Source organism: Thermobia domestica, chromosome 3, assembly GCF_964235325.1.
Source record: "Thermobia domestica chromosome 3, izTheDome1.hap1.1, whole genome shotgun sequence".
Taxonomy (NCBI): Eukaryota; Metazoa; Arthropoda; class Insecta; order Zygentoma; family Lepismatidae; genus Thermobia; species Thermobia domestica.
This window is the reverse complement of record NC_137456.1, coordinates 47,099,054-47,117,245: the sequence shown is the minus strand read 5'-3', so window position 1 is coordinate 47,117,245 and position 18,192 is coordinate 47,099,054. Positions and strand designations below refer to the sequence as shown.

The 18,192-nt window shown below is 36.6% G+C and overlaps 1 protein-coding gene across 1 annotated transcript in view; it reads left to right on the top strand.

Moving 5' to 3' along the window:
- The window catches only part of LOC145680359 (ecto-NOX disulfide-thiol exchanger 2), a 71,417-nt gene that overhangs the window by 32,745 nt on the left and 20,480 nt on the right, over nucleotides 1-18,192 (top strand). Inside the window, exon 10 of the mRNA XM_081750769.1 lies at nucleotides 15,245-15,385. Within this exon, the coding sequence (XP_081606895.1) occupies nucleotides 15,245-15,385 (141 nt within the window). The remainder of the gene's footprint in view (nucleotides 1-15,244; nucleotides 15,386-18,192) is intronic.

Sequence of the window (18,192 nt, the reverse complement as noted above, 5' to 3'; positions counted from 1 at the left end):
CTCTGCTGATGGGGATGAACTTGGATTTAAACGTGGCTCAGTGGTAGAGCGTTCACCTCCGGTGCTTGGGGTCCCGGGTTCAAACCCTGCTCCCGCCAAGTGACTTTGTGGTGGACAAACACCGTGTTCGTGGGTTTTCTCGGGGGTCTCCCGTTTCCTCCCACTTTCTTCATTCCAGCATTTCATTCATCTCTCATCATCACCGTCTCCTTTAGCCTAACCGGCATAAGCGTGGGACGTAAAACTCAAAAATTTCATTTCATTTCATTTTTGGATTTAAACGGCATTGGGAGCGTCACTATTCATTTCAGCGACGCCAAAAACTATAGATTCCACACAGATATAAGTCGTTTTGCATTATTTTTATGTCATTCCTTCTAATTCCCAAACTCATTGGGGTGTCTTACTCCCGCAGATATATATATATATATATATATATATATTAATGTATATCAGGTTTGGTTAAAATTGTTCCAGGCGTTCCGGAGTTACGCTGGAATATACAATCACACACATACATCCAGATGTGCGAGCAACGTGTTCGACGCTGCGACTATAAATTCTCAATCCAGCTGACATGTTCGCTCATGCCTAAATTTGAGATTATGTCATCGCCATTGTAACCTAATAGCTTGATGAAACCAAACTATGGATTCGACACTAATGTCCGTTATTTATCATCCCTTCTCCCCCCCTGTCCCTCCATGCCGATAGGGGGTGATGACTTCGTTCAGTCGTTTGCGATTAGTTTTACACCTGATCTGAAGATGCTGATGGGAGTTAAATCTAGACTTAAATAGTATAGGGAATGTCGCCAATCAACTTAGGGAGCCCCGAAAACTATAGATTCAATACTAATGCCGGTCGTTCTTAGTTATTTTTTTCATGTCCCCAATTTCCCCCCAGGGGTACTGATGGAGGTTTAACTTGGATTTAAACGATATCGAGTGTGTCACTATTCATCTCAGCGACCCTGAAAGCTATGGACTCTACACTAATATCGGTCGTTTTCGATCATTTTATATTACCTTCTCCGACTCTTCCTAGAAATGCTAGGAGGTTTTACCTTTACTTGGTACTGAACATGAACTTAAAGGTAATCGAAATTGCTACTAATCAACTTAGGTACCCCAAAAACTATGAATTCGACACTGATATCTGTCATTTTCCATTATTTTTACATGTCATAATTTCACCCTTCCCCGAGGGTGCTAATATATGAGACCGCAATGGCTCAGTGGTGGACCATAGGACCCCTGGTTCGATCCCATCTGGATCCATGTGCGCTTTGTGGTGAACAAACACCATGTGCATGTGTTTTCTTAGGATTATCCCATTTCCTCTCGCTTTCTTTATTTCACCATTTCATTCATTCTCATATCACCGATTCCTTTAGCTTACACGGGATAACCACGGATTATAAAACTAAAATGTTTCATTTTCGAAAATCTATATAGCTATCAAGGCATATTTTTTTTGGATACATTATGTTGTCACTCGTATTGAGTGGGGAACGATTTCTGTAAATCGGTGTGGCAGAGTTATCCTGGAGTTTGTAAGGAAATCAAATCGCTGATTGTGAATGTAGTAGGATATAATTTTGGCAATCTTGTCTTGTCACGCATGGAAAAATGAAATGAAATGAAATTTTGGAGTTTTACGTCCCACGATTATGCCGGTTAGGCTAAAGGAGACGGTGATGATGAGAGATGAGTGAAATGGTGGAATGAAGAAAGTGGGAGGAAACGGGAGAACCCCGGGAAAACCCACGCACACGGTCTTTGTCCACCACAAAGTTTACTTGGCGGGAGCAGGGTTTGAACCCGAGACCCCAAGTACCAGAGGTGAACGCTCTACCACTGAGGCACCGCAGCCCTTCCTTGTCACGCATGGAAAAAGAAGAAGTTAAAAGAATGAATCTCTAACCTTTCCTCGTCAGATTTTATTGCCTGAGTGTTTCACATTTAAAAGTGCTTTGTCCATTAGTTTTGGATCAGCCTTTGTAATATTTTCTTAGTTCTTCTGAATTTGTAAATATCTTCCATTTGTATTATTTCTACCAATATGCAATTCTCAGAGTACTGTAAATAAATGTCAAATCTTCCTATCTTCCTCGTCAAAGTAAGATTCCAAAATTCAGTCCTTTTTTAGATAATTGTTGAACTTTCGCTGCCAAACTGTCATCATTTACAAGAATTTTATTAGAAAAAATACTGGGGACAAGACAAATGGAAAATGTCTTAAATATAAACTAATGTAAATACTAACACATAGTAATTGAAAGGTTCTCTTAACGTCTTCCGTGTTTGTGGTTGTATTGAAGTAATTTTTCATTTTTATTGATGCTCCCTCTTTTTCTTTTCTTGCAATTCTGCCAGTATGACAGCCAAAATAGGACAATCTATTAGGAGTAGAATTTTGAAATCACAGACGGAAAAGCAAAATCAGTAATTTTATTTTTATGGAATCCAAATATACTTGGAGTACAGCTCATGCTGTAGCTCTACGAGGAATGGGGGCACGGTGGCTCAGTGGTAGAACGCTTGCCTCTGGTGCGTAAAGTCCCTGGTTCAATCCTCGGCCAAGTATGTTTGTGGCGACATCGTACTTGGGTTTTCTCGGGTACTCCCGTTTCCTCCCACTTTCTCATTCCACCAATTCTTTCATTATCATTCACTTGCTTTAATTATCGTCTCCTTCACCCTAACGGGTATAATCATGGGATGTTAAACTCAAAGATTTCATAGATTTTCGTAGCTCGTAGGTGTAGCGAGAATAATAAGGAAATAGATGTTTGTTTTAAGAACCTGGTCTCATTAGATGGCGTGATAGTGTAGGGGTAACGTAATGACTTTATAAGCAATACAGCTATTGAACGTAGGTTCAAATCCTGATCACGCCAAAGTTAAACTTTTACCGAGCGAAGTAGCTCAAGTGGTAGAATGTTGGCTTCGCATTCGGGAGGTCGCGGGTTCGATTCCCGCTGCCGACCATCTTGATTGGGGTTTTCCAGGGTTTCCCTCAATCCTACCAGGCAAATGCCGGGATGGTACCTACTAAGACAGGCCCTGGCCGATACCTTCCCAAATCCTTTGCATTGTTGTTGTTGTTGCTGTTGTTAGATATCCAGTATAATGGCTTCTGAGCTGTATCTGGTGATTGTTAACTAAATAAATAAATAAATTTATTCTTGATAAGTGATATTTCACTCACTTTCTTCTGCGAGCATCGTCGGAAGAAATAGCCGTTTTAAACATTAAATTGAATATGAATTTCCATTAAAACTATGTAGGTGCATGAGAGGATGATTCAAATGAACCAAGGATGTTATAAAATAGAGGATCTGCCAATATATATCTTCATCCTATTAAATCAATGAAGCCAAAAAACAACCGAGCATCGGCACTTCTGATTGGATACTCTCGTTTCCGCCATTGTCTGATTGGCTACTTGCGTTTCCGCCATGATTGTTGGCTCAAAACATTGCGATCTTATTGGACGGAGTGGGCAGACTAGGGGTGGCGAAACTGTGACGTATGGCTTCAAGATTTTGTTGTAAGGGCAGATCCTCTATTTTATAACATCCTTGGAATGAACAAAGAATTTGTTACTTACCAATATATCCTCCCGTGGGAAAGCTAAATATTCTTCAGACGGATCGGAACAACAAGCTAGTTCCATCTTCACTAGTAGGGTAACAAGGATAAATGGATAAGAGAAATATGGTATGGGAACAGGAATACATATCACCGAATGAAAGTACCGTGAAAAAAATGATCACTAAATAAAGTTCCATGTTTATTTGTTCCTTCCTCTCATACACTCCTATGAAGATAACGTCTCTGCAAACTCTTAAACACTTCAACTAAAATACTAGCAGAGAAATTATTTCGATTTAATCTGCATAGAGACTGTTTCCTTCGACGATCTCGCAGAGGGAAGTAAGTGAAATATCAGGAACCAAAAATAAACAAATGTATCTTACTGAAGCAACAAAATTCTTGGTTCAACTTTTTTTTTTTTTTTTATTATTATTATTATTTATTTTTAATAAAGAGTTGTTAAGGTTAATACGCGATGACTTTTGCTAGCATCAAGAACCTCTGATTCAATATTAGGCTGTGCAGATTTGTGATGACCAACATTCGTGACCTTAAGTATTCTGGGCATCCTTCGATCTTGTGCTTTATATTTCGGAATCTTAAATCGTCATTATATTGCACCAATCTCTCACCGTCTCCTTTAATCTTCGAAACATAAATCGTGAAACGTTAAACTAGATTTCATTTCATTTTTAATTTTAGTAGTATATCAATCAATCCGTTAATGGTTAAGAAATCAGTTACTTAAGTCTTGCTTTTCCCACAGACTCACTGTGGTTAGTGGTACAGTCTGTAGGTAGCACACTAGGACTACAATAATTTTGGCTTGAGTAGCTTACCTGACCTGTACGAAAAGGCGCTAGATGGCTGTAGAGTTGTTTTAGAGGTATTGTTTCCATGTGCAGACATCTCGTTATCGTCATATATTCATTTCGTTCAAAAAAAAAAAAAAAAAAAAAAAAAAAGCTAGAATAATAGGAACAAAAGATACGAGGGAAAAAAATATTCACCTTATAGCTTGAATACAAAATGTTTGGTTTTGTATAATTCTACAAATCAAAAAGCGGTTATTAAGCCTCCCCCTCCTAAATATGCTTTATTGCTTCCAGATAATACTAAAAATAAAAGGGATGTATTTTTTTCAAATTTTAATATTAATCTATTTTTAAGGAAAATAAACGTTCGTAAATCAAAAAAAAAAAAAATAAATAAATAAATAACATGAGTAATTAGAACGGTGACATGAGCGACAAACACAGTGAAGTCGTTAAATAAAGGCATTAAGTGTCTACCTTCACTCCGTTCGTTAAGAAAAAAATAATAATACAGAGATATGATTCTATGCAACTATTCGTCATTTCGAAAGTTATTTTTTATGTTACCTGTGTTACTAAGTGCTTAAAACCAGTTATCCGATACTAAGTAGATTTAAACCTATATACTTTGTGGTCAGCATGTTTAGGATAGAGCATTGTCGTACAGTAAATTTTCACAGCAAAATGTTATCATCTGCATCTAATTTTCCTCGTTAAGAGGCCTCATCCCGGCGAAATTAAAATATCGCTAATTTTACAGTAATGATGTGATATCTTCAAATAGATAAAAGATAATAGAAATGTGGAACAAAGAGCGCCCTAGACAATATTATTTTACATGAGATACCGTTATCACGACTCACTTATCTGCTTTCGATTTCGAGTCATTTTGAAAATCGGCATTTATTTTCGCGTTTGTAAACGGCTGAAAACGGAAAGCCACTACGTAACTTGTGATAACGGTACCTCACGCAGAATAATATTGTCTAGGGCGCCCTTGTTCCACATTTCAATTATCTTTTATCTATTTGAAGATATCACATAATTACTGTAAAATTAGCGGTATTTTAATTTCGCCGGGATAAGGCCTCTTAAAGGGGGAGGTAAATAAGTACTATCGCTCAGAAACGCTGGATTAGAAATGCCTTTCTTTGGATATTATTACTAAGCTAACACTAGTAGCATATATTGATGACTGACGTATATCCATAAAAGCAAGAGAAATAATAAAAAAAGGTGTATATGTATATACATGAGAGAGATGTCTGCACAGTGTTGAACTGAACCAGGTCAGGATGTAGTTTGTGGTAAGAAGTGTGTGTGACAGATAAGGTATGTTGAATAGAAAGAGGCATATATTGGATATAATAAAGAAGAGCATGCATTGGAACCATACTTTTCACATAATTAAACTTAAAATATTATATGTTACTTCTCAAATTTTCTGCTGTTACATTTAAAAAAAATAGTTTTTATAAATAAGATATCGATATTACTACACTCCTTTTGATATTTTTGCTGTAAAACATGTTGAAATAATGTGCAGAGTATGGTTTTCAGAATTTGTGCTTCTTTTCCTGTGATATCTACAAGTTCGAAAATGCCTTTAACATCTAACGGTTAGTTTGAAAGATCAGTTTTCTTGTTGTGTCTCTGTTAAACTGTTGATTATAGGGTTTGATCACTTTCTTTTTCGTTTAACACACAATTAGTACACTTAAGAGTTTTTATCAATTCGGGTTTAAATAGTTTTGCATTAAAAAACGTGTCTTGTTTTGCAGATTTTGAAAAAAACCTTGCGTGACAAAAGACAACTAATTTTACATATTATTCCAGCTAGATAACAGATAACTGTGATGATAAATGCAATAATATAATGAGTACCCCGACTCGCAAGTTAATGAAAACAAAGAGGGTTGTTGTGAGACATGCTTGCTAGTAAAACAGAAAAGGATCTTACATACGCTGCGAACACTACTGAACAAAATTATTTGACATAAAAGAAAATTTTTCACTAACACATTATCTCCTGAATCCTACAGAGACTTAAAATATGCTTCCAATTCTTTCTTAGAATCTTAGGTTAAAGTATTTCGAGAAGTCGTGCAAGCACAGATGTGATCGTTTGCGTCTTACTTAAACTATGGTTAGACTATCGTGCATTGTTATAGGTAGTTTTGAATTATTTATAAAGGGTCATATAAAAAGTCTCCGCGGTTTTTTGATACATTTTTGAACAAAAAAATTCTTTATTGAAAATCAGTTTTAATCAAGTACATATTGACCATTATTATCTATGACCTTTTGGCATTTTTCGGGTAGCTTCATAATTCCATCGGTGTAGAACTTCTGTGGTTTATCGTCGAAAAACTTGGCCAAGTTATTTTCAACGGCGCTTCGGTCCGCCATTTTTTTTACCATCACGAGAGTTTTGCAGAAACCAAAACAAATGGCAGTGAGATGGTGCAAGGTCCGGGCTATACGGCGGATGCATCAAAACTTTCCAACCAAGTTCCGTCAATTTGTTCCGAGTCATCAAAGATGTGTGTGGCCGCGCATTGTCATGATGAAACACAACTTCCTTCTGTTGGTCAATTCTGGTCGCTTTTTCTGGATTGCTTCGTTCAAATGGTCGAGTTGAGCACAGTACAGGGCCGAATTGATGGTTTCGTCAGGTTGCAGCAGCTCATAATGGACAATTCCCCTCCAATCCTACCAAACACTCAACCATAAGTTATGACACAGCATGACCACGACAATCCATGAGTTGTATTCCATCATGATAATGCGGGGCCAGATACACCTTTGATGACTCGAAACAAATTGACGGAAGTTGGTTGGAAAGTTTTGATGTATCCACCGTATAGCCCGGACCTTGTACCGTCTGACTACCATTTGTTTGGTCTCTGCAAAACTCTCTTAATGGTAAAAAAATTGGCGGACCGAAGCGCCGCTGATAATAACTTGGCCACGTTTTTCGACAATAAACCACATAAGTTCTACAGCGATGGAATTATGATGCTACCCGAAAAATGGCAAAAGGTCATAGATAATAATGGTCAATATGTACTTGATTAAAATTTATTTTCAATAAAGATTTTTTTGTTCAAAAATGTATCAAAAAACCACGGAAACTTTTTATATGACCCTTTATTAATGTTCGATAACTTTCGAATGGCATCAAGGACTTGCGATTCAATGTTAGGCTAAACGAATTTATGGTGGAAAAAATATCGTGTCCTTAGATTTCTGGAAGTTCTCCCTTTCATTCGGGAGAATGAAATCGGTGCGTCGGATTTCACGAGTACTGAACTGTAGGTACGACTTTCCATACTGAAAAGGGATAATAAAACTCCAAACCAGCCAATTAATAAAAATAGATTGGTTATATATGTAATATTCTGTTTCCTGTGAGAATACATTTGGTTCAGTTCTCACTTGAAAGTGTAAGTCTACGTCTCATAAAGTATTGGTACTGCAACAGAGCGTTAAAACTTCAAAGTAACCAATCAGTTGAGTGCTTCTGGATTGCTCTCCATATAAAAAAAAAAAACAATTTCCGTTGCGAACTTGCTCGTTTTCGTCTTCGTGCTCGGTTCGAACTCATGTAATTCGGATCCCACTTTAAACTATAATAGAAAAGGCCTCATATAGTCACGGTGCTGCAAAGGGGCGTTAACCTACAAACAAAACAAACGAGTTTAGTTATTCATATGTTCTTGTTTGTGCAGAATTATGTTATAGGTGTTCGTTGGCATTTTCAAAGTTGTAGATCGTTTAGGTGAATGAGGTAAGTAATAAATAGAACAGAAACAAAATGTATATCATGAATCTTTATAGAATTCCAAATACAGAATGAATGAAAGTGTTTGTGTATGAGTGAGAAAACAGTATAAATACTTTTCTAAGTGGAGTGTCTATAAAGAATGCACTATATCTTATGTAATATTATTAGATAATTAATTTATAACAAGCTGTTTTCCTTTAACCAGTTGTTACGTATAATGCATGTATGTATTGTATATCTATATATAGGTGTATTGATCTACTTGGATGAAATGCTGTAAAGTTGTACTTATTCAGTACCTTTTGCGGGAGATTTTCTTTTTTTTTTTTAAATACAAACAGAACTTTTCGTGATCTTTCTTCAAAATTGTTTCATAGTTGATATGCTCACGTACTAGCAACGTAATTGTGCCCAAATATTTAAAAACATAAATAAATAAATAAATAAAAAATTGAAGCACCTAACTCCTAATGCTCCGAAATGCTCGGTTTAATATTCACTTCATACAAAAGAACGCTTTAGGTACTAAATTTTAATTGCAGTATTACCTTCCGAGTAAACTGGATTATAATTATTTATCTTTTTGTTATTGTATAGGATGTCCCAACTTTTAAACCGTAAGTGCAAATGAAACGAAACTGCCACTCAGGTAAGGTGTGTCTGTCTATGTGGATATTTTTAGATGTAAACTATGGGGAAAGGGTTCGACATTTGTCCTCACTTCTTGTTTATATTATTATTATTATTATTATTATTATTATTATTATTATTATTATTATTATTATTATTATTATTATTATTATTATTATTATTATTACTAAACGTGAAAAGTCAAGTATAGGAAACAGATGTGGCATTATTTGTGGATAAATAGAAATGTTAATGGATAGGCTGAGTGGAAATGCATCGTTCTGAAATAAGAACCTCAGATTGGCATCAAGTGCAGGCATATCACGGCCATGGTAATGGCATACCTTAAAAAAAAAAAAAGCCATTGTTGCGTAATATGACAACACTGACTGTACCAGATGATGTCAACACATGTGGCTGGTCATACAAACTATACTGCGCATAGACTGTTACAAACAAACAAGGGCCTTACAAATGGTAAACGAAAAGAGATAACCTACCAACCACTATCTAATTTACCTACCTACATTTCGTAAAAAATTTCATCACTTTCGTATGTTTCTGGTATTCGTGAGGACAAATGTCGGATCCCCCCTCCCTCTCCGTAATTTATATTAAAAAATCTGTACAGACAGGTCTCCCCTGGGTGACAATTTTATTTCATTCGTACTTATGGTTCAAAAGTTCGTATACTAAAAATTTAGGGTTGCGTAACTTTCGGGACATTCTGTATCAATATGGTTAACGTGCGTAAGCATTTGTTGAATTCTCACTAGGTACAGAGTTTTCATTATTGGCTTAATATCATGAGTCAATTAGAGGGGGAAAAAGTGAATTGAGAGAGAACCATATTCCAGTCTAGAAATCAAGAATTTAAAGCAATGAAATTCGATGTGACCCAACAAAAAAACAGTCTCGTTGACCATATCCGTTTGTAGACTATAATGCTAGGGACGTTAGTAGAACACAGTTCTAGATACAACTGTGAAGCCATTTTGTGCTGGAAGTAATTAAACACAATTCCAGGTATAGCTGGGAGTCGTTTCGTACTGAAAATAAACACAGTTTCAGATACGTGCTGAATGTTAATTTCAAGTTAAACATTAACCTGTGTATGGAAACGCACTCGTTATCTTGGACAGCCTTAATCTCTTTGTCTTGTGCATAGACTGCCATCGACGGTCATTTCATTTGAATATTGCTTGCCATGAGAAACCATAGTCAATTATATTGTCGTTAAAGTAAACTAAATTAAAAATTACATGATACAAAAAGAGTGAAAAAATGCGTGACTGGACCGGGACTCGAAGGAGAGATTTTCGGCGTACCGTGCCGATAGGTTAACAACACGCTACCCAGTCCGCTTCCTGAAGATTCGTACACACTCCCTCTTGAAGTCGGTGTTCTTTCACTTAGCCAATATGGCTTGTAGTACAACTTCCTGTTGTGCTTGGGTAATCCAGTGTCCACATTAGAACACTTCTGACAGTCGTATTGTCATTATACTAACGAATGGAAGAAACAATCGATTTCCAATACACGAATTCCCCTATAGGTGAGAATTCAATGATACACGCACCTATAGAGGAAATAATGTGTTGAAAATCAATTATTTCCTCCATTCGTTAATATAAATTAGAAATTATAGATGTAAAACCTCAAAGTTGTTAACACTTTAATTATTCAGAGCTGTGAAACAGTAACGTGGACAATTGGATTTGGGACTCGAGTACCCTGTCGCAAGCCTTAAAGTGAATTAAAAAATGAAGTTGTCTCGTCAGCACAGAAATGTATATCTACTTGGAGTTGTATTTACAATAATCTGCGAAAAATGAAAATATATTGGCCTTTAAATAGAATTTTATCACAAGCGTCAACAATATAGATTAATAATGCATTTTCATTTAGAAGAGCGCTTGTATAGTGCATATGAAAGGAGAAGCCCATGTTTTGTTTATTGGCTTCCGTAATTCTCAAAGGCGTGAGTGATGTGATTAGTATTTCTTGATTTGGTTCTTAATGTCAAACTAGAAAAATATTTATGTATACCTAAACACTTAGCAACCTCATGATGATCGACATAACCAAAACAAAGATCACAGGTAAATGATATTGCGGTAGACATGGTTTGGTGTTGGGAACAGTCTTTTTACAGATAGCAGCAGTGAGATGAATATTTTTGCCTTCTTATTAGTCTGGAACTGACAGGTAGGTCACTGGCCGTGGAAGGAATTGTAAGTCTTGCAAATTTTATAAGATGAGCAATTAATTGTGGTTCTGTAAATATACAATATATATTTATACATTTTAATTATTTACTGTTAATTATCATTCCAAACTTTGGCTGCAAATCCACTAAACTTAAGCGTTTGTAGTGTTTGACGTGCTTGTTGTGTTAATATGTTTTGCTGTTATTAGTATTATTGTATTTTAATTCTAGTCATAGATATTTTATATTCATTTTGTTCCTTCTTAGTTATTTGGAAAATATAGAGATTGCTAAGTTTACAACTTACTAAAATATCTTAGGTAAGATAGTTGGAACAAAGACATCCCAGCATTAACATATAAAAAAATAACTAAAAGGTACATACGTGATCGTTATTAATAAAAGCAATTTGTAAGAACTAAATATTGAACCTTAGTTCTCAAGAATGAACGTCTTGTGTTTAAACTGGAGAATAGAAAACGAACACGAAAAATAAAATCTAATCTTGTGCCACTGAGAACCTTTTTATTCATTCCTATATACACACCCATTGGTTTCTATATATACTACTAGCTGAAATGCCCATTCTTTGCACGGGAAGAATGGTTATCCGAAATATTTGAAAAGAAATAATGACGAACAGTGCCGAATGCTTATCTTCGCATGAGGAAAATAGACTTACGTAAACTATTTGAACCCCTTCTCCCGTAGAATGCGCATTTCAATGAAAGCGCTATTCTTGTTACGTAGGCAACTAAGATTGTTTTAAGTTACCAAGTGTTGCCTAACGTATTGGAGGCTGTTGTAAAGACGTAACCGCCTTTGTAAGCACCCCTAGGATGTCTTACTCCCACAGTATTTTCCAGGTGGCGTCTTACTCAAGGCATTTCAGAGTTATGCTAAAACATACATGTGTACATACATTCTTATATATTTAGATTCTTCTTTTTTATATATAGTTTAATGTCCCATGATTATACACAGAGGCTAAGGAAGACTAATAATGGTGGAATGACGAAAGTGGAAGGAAACTGGAGAACTCTGAGAAACCTACACGGTGTTTATCCACCACGAAGCATACTTAGTGGAACTTGGATCGAACCAGGAACCCCAAGCGCAAGAGATGAGGACTCTACCGCTGAGCCACCACACAAAAAAAAAAAAAACAGAAGGCTAAAGTCGTACTCCAAGTTTATATACGAGAAGGAAAGTTAGAGGAAAACAGTCCACCGATGCTGCAGATGGTGAAACTTTTGTGGTTCCAGTCTGTAGTTGATGATGAACAACCATATTTAAGGTAGTGTACATAAGTATGGATAAATTACTTGTATTGTATTGCGCAAATTTTTCATATGTGTATTGCCTGAGAACCTTACCTTAGCTTTCTTCCTTCGAAAATGATTTCAAATTGATCTGAAATACAAGGGTGGCCAGTGTAGGGAGCAATGAGCAACGTGTTTCTTACCTATAGAAAAGCTGCAAATTAATTTCGTTACAATATTAACCGTAGATCTCGGTATACTTGTTCGAGCTGAATTTAATGGTAGTACATTGAGCCTCCAACAGACAAAAGTCTTTTTCTTTCTTTCTTAATGTGCAAGACAAGTGGAAGCTTTCGCAATGTGCGTGTGGAGTAGAAAGGGACTAGGGACTAAAGAGACTAGAAAGGGAATAAAGGTTCCTTAAAGGCATAGCAGTAGAATGCTCACTTCTACTGCGAGGGCAACCTTATTCATCCCGGCCCACATGAGTTCGTACTGCACAGTCATGTTGGGTTTTCTGTTTTTCGTTCTACATTAACATTCCACCAATTCGCACATATAAATCATTCACTTTCGTTAGTCATTGTTCTTTAGTCCAAAGGTCAAAATTATGCACGTTAAGTTATGAAGATTTTTTTTTTTTTTTAATCAAGGCATAGAGCGTCCCAGCGGTTGAGAAATTCTTTTTATATATAAGTTGGAAGTGATCCTTGATGACATTTGTATATGAGTTACAAACCATAAAAGAGAAAATGTCTTATTGTCTTAACGATATAATGTATTTTTTATTCATAAGTTCACTAATAAGTTTTTCGTTTTTCTTAGTCTTGTATTACGTCCTTTTTATATCCTCGTAGAAATTGCTGTAAATAAACCCTAAGATGCTTAAGTTTACAAATAAATAATAAATCATTGTTTCTTTTAGCAGCAACCATTTGCAATGTGGCATAGTGTCTGCTTTACTTAGTGTTTGCGGGAAAAAATAGCTAGCAAATTTCGGGAGACGATACTTTATATTAGATGAAAGAAAATAAATCAAACGTGAATCAAAAAATTCATCTGTCGAGGCCTGCCATAGATGCAGAAAATCATATTTTGAAGTTCTGTAGCAGGAAACCATAGAACCTGGCTAATACGGTTCGAGAACTAATAAGGAATCTAGTGCAAATGTTGCCTAAATACCTAAGTACACGAACTGTGTTGGATTTTCGAAGAGTACTAAGTTGAGTAAGTGGTTCTGGTATTGAAATTCTTATGCCTGGCCTTTATCGTAAAGTCATTGTATGGATACGACACGGATCGGACCATAAACAGAGCCCTTCCCGCTGACCTTTGGTTCACGTGGTCTCGGGTTCGATTTCCGATGGGAAAGCACAAGAAAACTGTTATACAATCATTCGTTTTTATTATTCACCCGTCTCCTTTAACCTAAAGGGCATACGCGTGGACGTTAAACTAAAAAGAATAATTCCATTTTTCACCATAAACAGGGATATTTAGGTAATATTTGTATTATTGCGTCTATTATAATTTCTCAAAAATAGCTTGAGCTGAATCTTGTAGTTCTCAAGCTAAGATTCTTGAAAATTCATCTTTTACGTTTTCGGCAGCTGAATACCACTGAAAGGTGTTTTCATTATTATTTATATTTTTTGATTCATGCTTGTTATAGCCATTTTTTCTTTCACTTGAAATAAAGAATTGTATCTCGAAGTTTGGTGGAATTATTTTTCTCCCCATTATATATATAAAATATTCCGCCTTCAACCTCATGATACTGACTGCACTTGACTACCCACTCAGGTACCAATCATAGATTTAAGATTTAAATGTTTCAGAAGTCTGGACTTAGTAATTGTTATAAGAAGAGTAAGCCCTTATTTTGTAAATAAGTACATGGACACGACTGTTGTTCGTCCAAGGAAAAAAAGAGAAAAATTTGAAAACGGTTTTAACCTAAAAAAGAACCATTAAAAATAATTAAGGTTAGAAGAAGCACGAAAGATGCGAGAGGCATTCCTTACTGTGAATTGTATTTGTCTTAGTACTGTTCATAACAATCTACTTTAATCAGCAGCAAGATTGATGGGTATTGTAGTCCGCGTCACCAGAATTGGCGTGTGGCATCAGCCAATAAGCTCGCAGTGCACTGTTACTAAACCTTCAGAGAGGTATTTAAATCATTCACAATTGTCCACAAATAAAAACAAAATCAATTATGAATAATTAGATTCCTCTCTGAAGGTTTAGTAACAGCGCACTGCGAGCTTATTGGCTGATGCCACACGCCAATGCGGATGACGCGGACTTTTTATAGGTCTTGGTTCTGTGCGTAGCCAGAGTGCGGGTAGTTTGACCGCACGACTGGTATATGTATAATTTATCATAGAAATTTATGCAATCGGCTCGCACTATTCAAAATTCCCATCACCATCACCTTCTGCTTTCATGGGAGAAAGAGGTTCGTATTATATATTCTCGCCACCAGTACTTTTTTTTTTTTTTTTTTTTTTTTACCATTTTGGGAACTGACTTGTCCATATGTGTTGGGTAATGGGAAGACTCGACGAAGAACAACAGCGAAAGAAATCATTCTGATGCCGTTGTTCTTACTTATTGTTGTTATAATAAGAGCTGAGAGGTCATGGTGAGGGTGGGCCCACAGTGTGTACATTGCGCTGTTGACAAAAATAGTCCCGAAGAAGAGAGTAGCAAATTGTAAAGTATTGTAGTTCAGACTTTTTGAGCCTCAAATCTATGAATATTTGTGTAACCATGTGTGGTCAATCTCGTTAAACTTAGGGGGAGAACTCTTTTTACCCTGCCCTTTAGAGCTGATGTAAAGTGAACTTAATCCCACCCTTCCTGTAGAAGTGAAATGCAGTCAAAGTTTGGTTTGTAAGAAGTAAAGTTCTAATATACATCTCTGCTTTCCTCAGGAGATAAAAAATATGCAGCTGGAAGAAGCTCTGAATGAACGCGCGGATGAAGAAATGGAAGTTTCTGACTCTGAGGAGGAGGTGAATGTGCCCAGGAAGAAATCTCGGATGGATGACGATAAAGGAATTGGTGCCCTGAAGGTAAAGTGGGCAACTATGTTGAAATTACTGTTACCATATATACATATATCATTATTATTTCAGACCACTAGACAAAGGAATTTTCATATACAGTAAAGCTCCCGATTATCCACGAGTATCACGAAAAAAAAAAAAAAAATGTTAACTCTTGTGCAGTCGCGCTCAATCGTTTTTCATAAATAGTCGCTGCGAACTGACACTCTGCATGCAAATAAGTACTGTATGTTGTAAAATATAAATAAAAATTGCATTTTAAAAATCAATATTTCCAACAATAGTGCAGAATTCGAAGTGAAACTCTACTCTGGTAAGCAAAAGCCGATTGTTGTAAGCTATGAAAAGCAGGAATTAGGAAAAGTGGTTTGCGTGGTAGCAAATTACATTCATTGTTCTATTGCAGAATGCGAGTCCGTGGGCGACCACTAGAGAGTTAATTATGAACCGAAAAAAAAAAAAAAAAAAATCCAAGCTAACAACCGGAAAAATACAATAGGCCCGACAATGTGAAGGTCGAAAATTATTGACAGGTTTATTGTACATCGTAATCCTATAGGCCTTTTCGAAAGTTGTGGATGACTCACAGGCTCTTGTTCTTTTGTTTTAGTCATGGCTTTCACATTCTGTGATCATTGACCTTGACGACCCGAGCAATACAAACAACTAAACATAGTTTTTATGCTAAAATACCGTATTTTATGTGTGTATGTGTTTGCACATTATTTTTAGGCCTTTTTTTTTTCGGGTTATCCGCGGTGCCCTTGCCACCCAATTCCGCGGATAATCGGAGCTTTACTGTATAACGTTACCATATTCTCTTCTATGTCTTGATATGTAATACAGTTCCATCAAGCGGTCATTTTGATCTGTCTTGAGATGTCAGCGTTCGCACTAGTATGGTAGTATGGTCTTAATTTACTTCATACTTCGTTGTATTAGCATTCAGGATAACAAATAAGTTGATATAGCAGCCAAGCATGATGCTTTGGCAGGTGTAGCCTCAGAAAACCAAATATTTAGCTCTAATGTTTGTTTTTCATGTGAAATGCGCTGTCACTAGTAAGTGGATTGAAATTAGAAAGTCCATAATAAGTTTGATTCTATAGAGACTTTTTTTTTGGGGGGGGGGGGGGGCTAGACAGGCATCGCATAGTGGCCGTAGACATGATACGATACTGACGTACTTGCATACCGTCAATTCTGGTGTAACACTAAGTAATACACTAACTTTACAGTGCCAGTGTGTTTACAACGAGAATATTTTCAAAAGCTGCTGTTCTTGCATCCTGAGTCACTCCAAGTACGGAAAATGAATACACTAAATTCAGATATTTATGGGTCCTTAATTGTCATTAGATAAACGTAAATTATGATACGTTGCATAACGTATTGTGAAAATAACACAATAATTCAATAACCAAAAGAAAGAAAGAAAAAAAAAAACTTGTAGTTTATCTATTATCGAACCATCCCTTCACTAAATGGATTCGACCATCCATATTATGAGGATTGTATCGTTCCTCTAAAATCCGGCGTAGTCTACTGGAACTCGAGTCTTCTGGGGAGTAGTGTCATTCTTATATAGGGTATCCGAACTGAAAAGCCCTAATTTTAATTGACTGTAGCACCGCAGGTATTTAATGCATTAATGAGTACAAATAGACATGAAGTTTTGTCTGTGCAATCAGTAAATTTCTGTGTGTGCCGTATAAATGGCACCGAGGGTGTCCAGGCGATATTCAGTTTCTATCCAGATTGTCTACAGCAAATGTTGTTCGTTTTCGTTTGTCGTCGACTTTCAGCTCATGTAAAATGTGTAATTTGTATGCACAAAGCTTTAGTCGCATGTGGAATACATCGTAAATTGTAGATTTTTGGGAGAGCAAGGTCGCTTGACGCCATACGAACGGATTTCTTAGGTCTTCTTGCAAATGTAGCTCTAGTTCACTGAACATTTCCCTCTCATGTCCATGGTCAGCCACCACTGTCCCTCTTAAGTTAGTGACAGATCCTGTCTCTACAAAATAATGCTTTCCACGCCTAGATTCTCCTGGTATCGGGAGGATTTGTGTGATACTTTGCATTGAACCGTTATTGAACAGCAATAATAGATCCTAGTTCTGCGTACCACCAGAGGGCTTTTTCAGCATTGGTTGATATTTTCAGGGGCCCGCGGTGGCTCAGTGGTAGAGCGTTCACCTCTGGTGCATGGGGTCCCGGGTTCAAACCCTGCTCCCGCCAAGTAAACTTTGTGGTGGACAAACACCGTGTGCGTGGGTTTTTTCGGTGTTCTCCCGTTTCCTCCCACTTTCTTCATTCCACGATTTCATTCATTACTTATTATCACCATCTCCTTTAGCCTAACCGGCATAAACGTGGGACGTAAAACTCAAAGATTTTTGATATTTTCACTTCTCACCAGGTGAAACGGTAATATATATAGGATGTAACATAAATGCATGGCCAAAAGTGACGAGGTGATTGCGGACATCCAAATGAGTAAAAATGTTCCTATAAACATGAGTCTGAAACCGCTTCGCTTCCGAGATACAAGCTGTTCAAATGTCGAGTCCCTCCAATGGCTCACTATAGGAAAGTGAATGGAAATGCTCAATATTACAGGAATAATACAATCAAGTGGAATTATGCCTGTGCAAATACATTTACACTAACATAGAGAATGAAACTAACCAACATTTGAGGTTATTGGGTTGTCAGTGTTGCCAGCCTGGTACAAAGTATTATGTTTTCAAATAGCACCAGACGTCTACACGTTAGCATATGATTGCTGATATCGAAACTTTACTAAA